The following is an 11748-nucleotide window of genomic DNA, read 5'->3' on the forward strand; positions in this document are numbered from 1 at the left end:
TAATTTCTTAGAATTCAAAATGTTAAAATTTATTTCTACAAAAAAAAAAACAGCTCATTATTTTTATTTCAACTTATGTTTAATTGTTATTCCGTTAGTGCAATCATTAAAAAAAAGTGTTGTTGATAGCAAGAAACCATGTTTAAATATATTAATTTGAATTGCTTTTATTTACACTATGCTACACAGATTTTAATATAAATATGCTACAACAAATATACAAACAATTTTAGAAATTCAGTTTTAGGAACAAAAAAAGGTGGCAGAGAGTGGGTAATTTCGTGTTAAATTCGTATAATTGATACTGATAAAGTTGTATTATTTTTATGTTATTTACTATTTATGCTTAATTGTGATTAGCTAAGCTAAAACTAAAATCAAAACAATATATTTCGTATAGGCCAGTGGGTTAGGGTCGATGACTTCCGCGTGTGGTTGACAGACGTCAGCACTGGCAGCTGATATGAATTGGATCAGGGTGAATTATGCCGTATATATGCCAGCTGTCCATAGACATTGCGCACTTTTGGGCGCCATTCTTAAATATATATTTATGTACAAAATAACTAGTTTGACGTAGAACCAGAACCATTCATTGATTTATCAAAAAGCAATGAGAACACTTGCACTTTGTACCCCATTTACTGGCACAGAGAACTAGTATTGAATCAAAGATTGTGTACATAAATAATAGAATAACAAACGATTTTAAATTAATGAAAATAACAACTATGCGTTTAAAGATAAGACAACATTTAATACTAGGCAAAAACAAAGTTAGTAGAGCTCTTAATATAGTATGTATATATTAAATTGTATATTTAAGGCCATTTTCATTTGCGCTTAACATCGGCCAGATCAACAGCTGGAGTTGTTGTTGTTGTTGCTGATGGTTCATGAACAGTTGTTGTTGTCGTTGCTGTTGCACCTTCGGCAACATTGCCATCCGTCTTGATCTCCACCGATTCCGCTGTATTTAGATTGGGCAACTCGTGCTCCTCATCTGGTGGTATTTGCAACACAGCAGTTGGATGTGGCAGATGTCCTCCACTACTACTGACTTTGTAGATATCACAGGTCTCGTTCACATAGCGATTGAATACGTCCGGTTTGTCCGCATACACATGATGCCCGGCACCGGTTACAATTTTGATATCCACCATGCTTGTGCCACGTTGCGATTTGATTTTCTCCCCCGACGATGAGTCGATCCAACTGCGTGATCCATAGATGAATGTGATGGGTATATCGCTGCGCACATCCTTGATGCGATGGATCATGGGATGCTTGGCCCAGCCAAAGGATTGCATCATGCTATGAAATGCGGATTCACCGGTTGGATTCTGTGCATTACACTGATGTATATACTGGGGCAGCAGCTGGATATCCTCCTCAATTGTATTCTGAAATTTGCGCATTATATCCGGCCTTGTCTTTTGCACCACCCACTGACCAAATGGACCGGCAGCTCGCAGTGCCCACAGCGGATTCAATGGCGTTAGGACGCGTGCAATGGCACGCAACCACAAGGGAATCTGTTTGGTTGTCGTCGAATCTGGCGGCTTCTCGGGAAATCCCCATGGATCAGCCAGTATCAAATGCCGGACACGTTCCGGATAGCTCAGCGCATAGCTCGAGGCAATAAATCCACCCATCGAGTGACCCAATAGAATCATATCATTAATGTTCATTTCACGACGCCACTCCTCGACAGATTTCACAAACTGTTTCTCGCAGACCAACGCATCCTTGGCAAACATTGGCCTCGAGCTACGGCCAAAGCCAAGCACATCCATCGCATGGACGGGCCGATCCTTGGCAAAGCTATCCAGATTCATCACCCACAGTGCCACGCCGGCGCCGAGGCCGTGCAACATCACCAATGGCACCTCCTTGGAGTCTGTGTTCATACTGACCGTCCATATCTTATCCGTATCGCCCACAGCCGGTCCAATGTCCACAAAGTAACCGCGATACGGCAGCTTCAGATACGAAAGTATCTTCTTCTCAACGGCACGCAGCATTGTCGGTGATGTCGATGTCCAGTTAAATAACCATTGCCAGAGACCGAAACCGTTATTTTTCGGAACCTGAAATTAATTTAATTCAATTTATACGAGAATTTTACGCATGACATGATAAAAATCAAACAATACATGTTTATTTTATTTTATTATTTTAAAGGTCAATTTATTAAAAGATTGGAAATTTAGAAGATTGGACCAACTATACTTACAGTTAGTCAAATAACCGTTTTGATCAAAAAAATATATATAATTTTTTTTTTATTTTTACAAAATTATTAAACGGATCTTAAGTGTTTACTTTTTTATTAGTTTAATTTGATAAAAAAAATATTATTTTTTTCTTTTAGCTTGTTCTAAAAACCCTAGCCAAGAATAATTAAAAAATCATTTAAAATACACTGTATGTATTTTACCAAATAAATAAAATTTTAAATTTTGAATATGCTTCGATTTTTATAATTTTATAATTCATAATTTTAATATTAAACTTGTTGTCATTCTTTCAAAGTCAGACTAATTTTTAATAAATGCGATTTAGCTGCCGTATAAACTTGAACTTTATGTCATCGCTTTTTTAAATGAAAATTCAATATCTTGATTCTATTATTAAACTTTAGTTGTCAATTTTTCAAAGTCAGGATGATTTTTATTAAATCCGATTTAGCCGACGTATGAACTTGTTCCTTCGTGTCATCATGATGACGCACTTTGTATTCTCGTTAACCAAGTAATTGATATGTTTTGATTTTCATAGTTACAAACACATTTTCTGCAGTATTCTAGCCTTACTCAAATAAACCCGGAAGTATTTCAAGATGGGCGTGGATTATCTAACGATCGCGCCTAGAACAAACTGCGCAATAAAGAAAAAAATTCACTTTCTGGGCGACAATTTGTTGTTGTTTGTCCAAACACAATACAACAACAATGTTGATTACAATTACACCAAGAGAAAAAAGGGGTTAACAATCCTTTTGCCCGCTAGTTCGTTATATTAATTCTTACCTCAATGTCCATGCTCTGTGACTCGACAGCGTTTACAACGCCATCAGCGTTTGGTAGTGACAATGTGCCGCTCATTTAGTTAATGTTGTTTTTCTTAATTTTGTTGACCGTTTGCCAAAAGAGAGCGCGAGAAATTTAGAATAATACTAGCGAAGCTGCTGCCTATATAAACGTTTGCAGCATTTACGCGATTTTCGTCAGCGTAGCATAAGCTTAAATACCCCTTTGGTGTGTAATGTTTGATTAGTGTCGAGTAGTGATGACTCTGTGCTTTTGTTTTAAGCTAGGCAGCTGATTGCGTGCCTCCCTCCGGCCTTATATTATCTTTTCTAATGGTGAAATTGTGTATTGTTGTCATTTATTTATAAGCAGCTGTTTGTTACATGATGCTGCCACCTGGCAGAAAAAAGATTGCCATTCATTTCAACGTTGCCAGAGCTAGAAATCTGATCTACATCCTTTATTATATTTTTCCGGAATGATAATCTTTTTGGTTATTTTTTAAATTTTGAAGTTAGAATCTTGAAAATTGTTGCAAAATTTTTGTAAAAATGTTTTCGAATTTTGTATATTTCTTAGAATTAATTATGTAACTTCTTTCCCCGAGGGGTGGCGAACTTTTAACCATAAAGCAATCAATTAATCTGTATTTCTTATCTAATTTCGAATTTCTTTGGATTTGTCATAATTGCTTTCATTCATTTTTTCAAGATTTTTGTTTTATTTAAATTTGTGAACTTGAATACCGCGCCGTTTTCGTGATCTGTTTGGTATATGTGCTGTTATATACGGTCACACCAAATATCTCAATCCCAAGGCTGCCAACTTTAGAGGAAAAATTGGCCATATTTTCAAAAATTTCCACCATTAAGCTCTGAAAATAGCCAGAACTAGCTAGAAAATAGCTAAGCTGACAGCAGCGCAACCATGTGAATTTACCAGGACACCGCTTTTGCACGCCAAATGGATGGAATTAACAAATACAACGAATTTGTGGCACTACACAAACCACAGCTGGAATCCTCCTGTGTGCCGGTTCACCTATGGCCGGCTTTATACCGCAAACTGGCTGCGGACTGCTTTGATGCCGGTGAAGCGCTGCAATTGATGCTGATCGATTACGACGAGGACAATGATGATGTGGATGATGACAACAATGCGAGGCCAGTGTTTGCTCTGGAAGTGGCACGTGAGGAAGGGATCAAGGTAAATGATCCACAGGCTGTATATCTAATAGATCATGCCTGGACATTTCGCATGAACAGCGCGCGCCAACAGCTGGAACAGTATTCCCAGCTGGCGGATCGTTTGTCGGCGATCACCGGCGTGGACCTGGAGCATGAGCAGCGCATTGACAAGATTCTGCGTCGCCTGTGGAAGTATTGTCATGCTTACTCCATTGCCAGTGAAGGATTGTCGGATGAGGAACGCATGCCCATTTGGTATGTCATGGATGAAGTTGGATCGGCTGTTAATCATTCGGATGACCCGAATTTCCGTTTGGTACCGCTGCTCTATCTAAACACTCAGACCACATACAGCATACTGTTCCCCATACGGGATTGTGAACTGGGAAGTCCTGTGACCCGTGACTTTGTGGAATATGTCGCCAAGGACGCGCCGCAAAGATCAGCGCTATTGTTACCTTGGCGGGAGTCTGATCTTAGTGATGAAAGCTTTCTGCAAGTGGAACCCAGTGCCGAGTACTTTTCCAGTGGTCACATACCGGAAACATATCCGGAGGAAGCTGACACTGGAGCTAACGTATTGCCATCTCGCTGTAATCCTCTCAAGGTGTACGCCCAGTACGATGTGTTGCGTGCTCATCTTACAGCTCCCGAATTCGTGCTGGTCGATGGCGAAGAGGAGGCGGATATCCTATGGCTCACTTCCCACTATAAGAATTTCGCAGAGTTGGCTGTGGAAACTCCGCACAAGTTCATCAATCAGTTTCCCTTTGAGTATGTCATCACCATCAAGGATCTGCTGAGCATTGTGGGACGTCGTGCGGCGCCGGAACATCACAATGAGGAGACGCTGGACACTTATCCCGCCTGGTTGCCCACCACTTATAATCTGGCCACGGAGCTACGTGAATTTGTTGCCTACTATCAAAGGCGTGCCTCGAAAGGACTCGATAATCATTGGATTATCAAACCCTGGAACTTGGCACGTGGCTTGGACACGCACATAACGGACAACATTAAGCAGATTGTTCGTTTACCGGCAACAGGACCAAAAATAGCACAAAAATACATTGAACGTCCGGTGCTGTTCCAGCGGGAGGAACTCCAGGCCCAGGTGAAGTTCGACATACGCTATGTGATTCTATTAAAGCGTGTGAAGCCATTGGAGGCGTATGTGCATCGCAAGTTCTTCCTGCGCTTTGCCAATCGTCCCTTCTCGCTGGATCACTTCGATGACTATGAGAAGCACTACACCGTAATGAATTACCAGGAACAGGCGCAACTGCATCACATCCAATGCGATGATTTCCTTCAACTTTGGCAGCAGCAGTATCCCTCCCATGACTGGACCCAGGTGGAGCAGCAAATCTGTACTATGCTGTACGAGGTGCTTCAGTGTGCCAGCAAAGCGCCGCCTCCATGTGGCCTGGCGCCTTGTAACCAATCCCGTGCCCTCTATGCAGCGGACATTATGCTGAGCTGGTCGGGTAACGACAATGATCAAAAGATGATGGAACCTAAGCTATTAGAGATCAACTGGACACCTGATTGCAAACGTGCATGTGACTATTATCCCGATTTCTTTAATGACATATTCAAGCTGCTCTTCCTCGACGAGCAGAACAACGAGAGCTTCAGGCTGCTCACAGCGGAGGGTCAATAAATATATCAATCTATCACTTTAACCGATACACTACCAAAGTTCATAAATCATTATTTAATTTCCGATTTTAATTACAAAATATGTAACTTTTTTGTTTTTTTTTTTTCATGAAATGAGTTATAACATATTTTAGTTTATTTGTCCTATAACAGTTCAAAAAAATTTTTTTTAATCATTCACCGACTTTTTGGTGCATTGATTTTTCTAAATACTTGTATTAAATAAAACATTATACCCAGGGTATAATCAGTGCCTGATTCCATTTCAAATAAAAAACAGTTATTACAACTCACTATTATAGGACAAATAAAACAAAAAGTATAATATTTCAATAACTTAATAAAAATTGAAAAATAACTGCTATAGATTGAGTTTTAAAGTAAAAATTATAACTTTTAAAGGCAACACGCATATAAATATTACATCTGTTCACCACTAACCAATAAAAAAAAAACTTGGTTTCATTTATGCTTAACAATTATAAAGTGTATTTTTATTTCTTGATGATAGTATATATCTTAGTCATTTACAGCTTAATTATCGCGCATTTGTACAATATACAAAGAATACTAGTCAAGTATTTGTATATTTATAGATATATACTCTATACATATTTAGTTGGGAACTATTCATGTACATCCATATGCTCTTAACTACTTAGGTGTGAGTCGCCATTTGCTTACGTTCTCTTCTATATATAACTCTATATCATAGCTTGATAAGAAAAGGAAATATAGATATTCGTATATAGCTGCTCTATAGCTCTGTTTATGTTCAGTTGTGTTGTATTGTGTGTTGGTGTAAAAAGTGAGCTTACGTTTAGTGTAAAAAATGTTTTACAATTCTTAATTGTAATGGCACTTGAAAAATGAAAATAGACTATGAAAATGTGGTTGCTTCAGCTCCATATAAAGATGATACTTCTAGTCAAGTTCAAATTACGTTTAAGGCAATTTTAAAGGCACAAAAACTAAATCTGTGTATAATGCAAACTACAAACTAATGAAATGATATCAAAACTAATAATATAAGTTCAATTTATGTAACTTAGATTCTATTCAAAATGAACCTCAACTAATGTCGCTTAGGCTAGTTAATATTAACTTAGTTTGTCTAACTAAAAGCTACTAAACGCAAACCTCATCGAAGTCTAAACGTATTTTCTCATCAGCGGAAGCTAATTTATGTATAGTCTTTTTAATGCGCAACGCCGGCAGACGCACATTTGGATTTTGATGCCAGCACTCCTTCATTAGCTTTGACATGCCGGCCAGAAGCTGTAATTATATATAGAAATAAATCTCTAGATATAATACGGATATTGATTTTATGATCACTTACCGAATCTGAGCTCCAGCGATTGGGTATCGATGGACGATAGTTGTCAATGCAGACCACTTTCCGCATATCCTCAAAGCTCGGATCCATGGGCACCACATCATAAAAGGGCACCTTGTATTCCTCAGCAATGCCGCACGAAATGGTGCGACGACAAACCTCCCACAGCACCAAGCCAAATGCATAAATGTCCGTGCGACGCAATGCCTCGAAACACTCCATGTCAATGCTAAAGTAAAGAATTTTTAAATTGTTAAAAATTTATGATTTATGTAATTTTCTTTTTGCATACAATTAATGCAGAATGAATTAAGAGGACAAACCAAGATCAAAAAGATATTTCACATGAAAATCAGTTGAGTTTTGGTAAAGTTATGAGATTTCAACATTTTTGAATAAATGTCAAGGGGTTGGTAAGGAAAATTTTTAATTTTTTTTAATTTTTCAAGTGAACAAAATTTAAATATTGCATAAATTTTGGGGCCAAATAATTATCAAAGTGATATTCCGGACGATAATCGGTTGAATTTTGACAATGTTATGAGGGATCACAGTATTAAAATAAATGTCGAAAAAAAAATTAAATTTTTCAAGTGAACAAATTGATTTGACAAAGTAATGAGAGCTTGAAGTTGGTCAGAATTTTGATTGTGCAACTAATCAATTACCTCTCATCCAAGACCTCGGGTGCCATATAACGCTTAGTGCCCACTTTCGGATTGTTGCCCAAATCAAGACGTCCCGTAACATGTGAGTGAGTTACAGCCAGGCCAAAATCGGCTATAACACAGGTGCCATTCGATGTGACCAATATATTCTTCGACTTTAAGTCCCGATGTGCCATTGCGGGTTTGCCCTCAGTGCCAAAAATCTCGGTGTGTAGGTGAACCAATCCATTTGCAATCGACAGACAAATCCAAATCATATCATTGTGACTGAGAGCATTACGATTCAAGTGATCAAACAAAGAGCCCAATGGATAGTAGTGTGTCATTAACCACAACTGCGTGCAGGAGTTGCGTGAAGTCATGTCGGAGCCAATGAAGCCAAGGATGTTCTCATGTCGGAGCAGGACGGTGCTAAAAATAATGATAAATAGTTTAATTAGAAAACTGAACAGTATATGCGACTTCGAATATGTTTGAATGTGAAGTCTAAGTGGCTTAAAGTCTTTTATTAGAATTACAAGTTTCCTAGTCTTCTGTGTTCCTAATTTATTATTTTCTTAATTTTATTTATTTTTTGTTCTTTTTTTAGTTTTTCTCTAACTTAACGAAAATTTGTCATAAAATTATTCTTGATTTCGAAATTTGACTAGTTTTTGGCTTCCTATTACTTCTTTCTATTTTCTTTTAATATTTTTAGTTTTAATATTTTTTCTATTTTCTAATTACAAGTTTTATAGTTTTTTGATTTTATTTTATTATTCCATATATTGTTATATTTAATATTTTTTTAATATTTTATGCAGTCTTTTTCCTAATTTTGTTATTTTCAATATTATTTATTAAAGTTCTAATATAGAATCAGCTTAAAAATCAGACTTAAATTGTTACCTGTAGATTTCCGTTTCGCGCTTCCAAGATTCCTCATCGCGACTGAAGAATATCTTAACGGCAATGCTCTCGCCGTGCCAGTGACCCCGCCACACCTCGCCGTACTTGCCCCGGCCAATGCACTCGATGAGTGTCACCTGCTTGGCCAATGTGCGTTGCACCAACAATGGCAGACCACTGCCGGAACCGGATGTCACCGAATGCTGCAAGTACTCGCGCAGTGTGCTATCCCCAGCACTGGTGGCACGGAGTAGTTCATCGTTGACCAGATATGATTCGGGATCCTGTTTAATGCGCGTTGCCGCCAGTCGCTTGCGATGACTGCGACGCATAAAGAATACGGCCACGGCGCCCATTAGTGTAATTATCAGAAAAGGTCCCAAAATGGCAGCTGTCATTTTGCTAATATTGCTGCTATCAGCGGTAATCACGGTAACATCGTGAAAGGGCGCCAGCTCGGGGAATTCGCCGCCGTTGCAATAATCGGTAGCACAGCAAACGGTATTTACGAATTTATCCGTGTTGCGTTTTGTGGGTCCATTTAGCTTATTCAGCGAATTCTGATGGCAAGTGAACTGCACTTGATCCGGCGATGTGGTGCAGCCACGAATCACCCTCTCCTGACCAACTGCATCACGTGTCCGAGACTTCCAGCACTACAATATTAAATGCAATTTATGAAATTATCAAATATATTACAAAAAAAAAAACACTTAACTTTTACACAAACCCACTTATTCTCAAACTTAGTAAAAGAAAAACTCTTTAAATGGACCAACTTTATTTTAATTTTTTAAAATCTAGCATTTTTATTAGCTAGATTTAGACAGCTTTTTGAAATCTAATTAATGGGTTTCAAATTTAAATCAATAGTTGTAGAGACACATGTTTATTTTCAAAGAAAGAAAATAATGTTTTATGCGGTTTTCTTCGATTTAGTATAAAACGATTTTTTATTTGAAAATTTTAAAAATGTTTTAATATATATAAATATTATTGTTATTAATATATAATATATTCATTAGCTTTCAATAAGCGTAAAGTATTTTAAAATCGTTAAGGATATTCACAAATACAGTTTAAAAAACAATTCTAAAAAATAGCTATAAAACTTTAAAGATAGAAATATAAGACCTTTACCATTTAAAATATGTTTCATCTACCGTTATTAAATATAGACCCACCTGTATGGCATTCTGACACGTATGGGCGTGCTCATTGGGATCGAGACAAGGCGGCTCGCAGGCGAAACACTTAATTCTGTGCATACAGAAATAAAAGATATCAGAATATGATATGCAAGATTGTGATATGCAAGTGTGTAGAGATATTACTGAGCATAGGCTGGGCAAATGTTTTTGATTTTACCTTCTTTTCATGCGTCGCTTACTCTTAACATGCCTCCTAAGTGGAAGTGCAGCATGTGAAATGAGGGGGAAGTAGTAGTAGACAGTAGGGGGGTTAGGGGGATTAAGCAATAGCAATAATTGTTGTACTATTCATATATTAGTGTTGCCAGTTTAGCTTATTTAATGCAAGACCTAGCATATTTTAAATTGTTAAATGTTTATAAATTAAAGAATTTTTTTTTATGGATTTAAGCTTAATCCTATATTTTTTTTAGCATATTTATAATATTTATATCTTATTTTCCTTTTTTAATTTATTCTTGTTCAAATCTAGCTTTCAAATCTAACTGTCAAAATTCTGGCAACACTGATACAAATGTATACATATATTTATTTACTTTGAATTATTTACATTAAAAGTAAACATATGATAAGCTCAATATTTTTTAGTATAATAAACATTCGCTTATCATTAATTTTCGTTACACGCCTTCGGCTTGAATGCAATTGGTGAATAAAATCAGTGATCGACAGATCATAAGCCAAGTTTACAAGACAGATAAATCTGATTTAACCATTACCGTTTCACTTATACTATTATTTTTTTTTTATACACATATTAAAAACAATCGTAATATATGCGGTGTAAGTCAAATACTCCTCATTTAAACTGACTGAAGCTGTCGTATAAACTTGGCAATAGTCTCCGATTTAATGCAGTGATCGATGATTATAAGCATCTAATTGGTATTTACCTAGGATGTGTTAGCACAGAGTTTTGTGGTACTGCTGGAAACTCTTTTCCATTTATATGGGGTGGTATTTCCATGTCTATTTCCTGATGTTCGTCCAGCAACAATCCACTAATTTCCGCTAAAAGAACAACATGAAAATAAAGGAAATAGCCGTCACGCACACATGTAAACAAGTCAGAAATACTCAGCGCACACACATATGGATATTTTTGTGTATACACAAATAAAGCGCATGTGTATGCGTGTACTGATTATTAAATGCACTTTTATGCTTCACTCGCCCACAGAAGTATTTCAATACGTTTATATAACGAATATTTTCGCATTAACACTTTGTTTTCATTTCAGTTAATGCATCGAACTGCAGTTTATTCACATTAAAGATATTGTACGCGGCGCAATTGGTCAGAACAGTAGCATATGAAAACAAATTGTGGCCTAAACACACACAAACAAATTGGAAGCACCATTAGCATCATTTTTTCAGGGCAATTTGCCGCAATAAATCCCGTTCATTTGTTTTGCCAAATGCATGCCAGTAATGCACATATATTGTATTACACTTATAAACACACCTTTTGCATTTTTATATAGAAAAAATGACAACAGAAAAACTAAAAATAAATTGGACTCCATTGTAGAGTTACAACTTTTCTGCCCACAACGTTGCCACCTGGCCCAATTGCTGCCAGCCGACCGACAGCCTGCCACCCTGTTAAACTCATCTATCTGGCAGTACGTACCATTTCGGGTCAAATGTTAAAATTGGTAACTTGAAATCTTTCCACCTTTTTTTTTTGACAATTTCTTAATTAGGAAGCTAGAATTTTTAAATTTCCATCAGAATTTTTGTTGAAATTTTCTGAAT

At 37.0% G+C, this 11748-nt stretch overlaps 3 protein-coding genes across 4 annotated transcripts; 1 reads left to right on the plus strand and 2 right to left on the minus strand.

Moving 5' to 3' along the window:
- Nucleotides 1-568: 568 nt before the first annotated feature.
- On the minus strand, nucleotides 569-3380 carry LOC117783700 ((Lyso)-N-acylphosphatidylethanolamine lipase). Its single transcript, XM_034621230.1, has 2 exons — nucleotides 3033-3380; nucleotides 569-2090 (listed from the first exon to the last, which is right to left on the minus strand). Exons 1-2 carry the CDS (start codon nucleotides 3105-3107, stop codon nucleotides 834-836), a joined length of 1332 nt encoding a protein of 443 aa, XP_034477121.1. The 5' UTR covers nucleotides 3108-3380; the 3' UTR covers nucleotides 569-833.
- A 557-nt stretch (nucleotides 3381-3937) lies between these two features.
- Nucleotides 3938-5904, plus strand: LOC117783877 (tubulin--tyrosine ligase-like protein 12). The gene has a single exon (XM_034621434.1). The coding sequence runs from the start codon at nucleotides 3996-3998 to the stop codon at nucleotides 5880-5882; it is 1887 nt and encodes a 628-aa protein (XP_034477325.1). The 5' UTR covers nucleotides 3938-3995; the 3' UTR covers nucleotides 5883-5904.
- A 442-nt stretch (nucleotides 5905-6346) lies between these two features.
- On the minus strand, nucleotides 6347-11556 carry LOC117783878 (activin receptor type-1). Of its 2 annotated transcripts, none has more exons than XM_034621435.1 (7): nucleotides 11456-11556; nucleotides 10881-10998; nucleotides 9961-10036; nucleotides 8777-9432; nucleotides 7889-8299; nucleotides 7224-7449; nucleotides 6347-7159 (listed from the first exon to the last, which is right to left on the minus strand). In XM_034621435.1, the coding sequence occupies exons 1-7, from the start codon at nucleotides 11514-11516 to the stop codon at nucleotides 7010-7012; spliced, it is 1698 nt and encodes a 565-aa protein (XP_034477326.1). In that variant the 5' UTR covers nucleotides 11517-11556; the 3' UTR covers nucleotides 6347-7009. The 2 variants fall into 2 exon arrangements, with proteins under 2 accessions (XP_034477326.1, XP_034477327.1); XM_034621436.1 differs by lacking the exon at nucleotides 11456-11556 and adding an exon at nucleotides 11182-11221.
- Between the last annotated feature and the right edge of the window lie 192 nt (nucleotides 11557-11748).

This window comes from Drosophila innubila (genome assembly GCF_004354385.1).
Source record: "Drosophila innubila isolate TH190305 chromosome 2R unlocalized genomic scaffold, UK_Dinn_1.0 1_C_2R, whole genome shotgun sequence".
In the NCBI taxonomy this organism is placed as follows: Eukaryota; Metazoa; Arthropoda; class Insecta; order Diptera; family Drosophilidae; genus Drosophila; species Drosophila innubila.

Coding starts and splice junctions, on each gene's coding strand:
- LOC117783700 (XM_034621230.1), bottom strand. CDS start 3,107: ATGAGCGGCACATTGTCACTACCAAACGCTGATGGCGTTGTAAACGCT. Junction 2,091..3,032: donor CACAGAGCATGGACATTGAG/GTAAGAATTAAT, acceptor AATTAATTTCAG/GTTCCGAAAAATAACGGTTT.
- LOC117783877 (XM_034621434.1), top strand. CDS start 3,996: ATGGATGGAATTAACAAATACAACGAATTTGTGGCACTACACAAACCA.
- LOC117783878 (XM_034621435.1), bottom strand. CDS start 11,516: ATGGAGTCCAATTTATTTTTAGTTTTTCTGTTGTCATTTTTTCTATAT. Junction 10,037..10,880: donor TCTGTGCTAACACATCCTAG/GTAAATACCAAT, acceptor CTGTATGCACAG/AATTAAGTGTTTCGCCTGCG. Junction 9,433..9,960: donor CGTGTCAGAATGCCATACAG/GTGGGTCTATAT, acceptor TTAATATTGTAG/TGCTGGAAGTCTCGGACACG.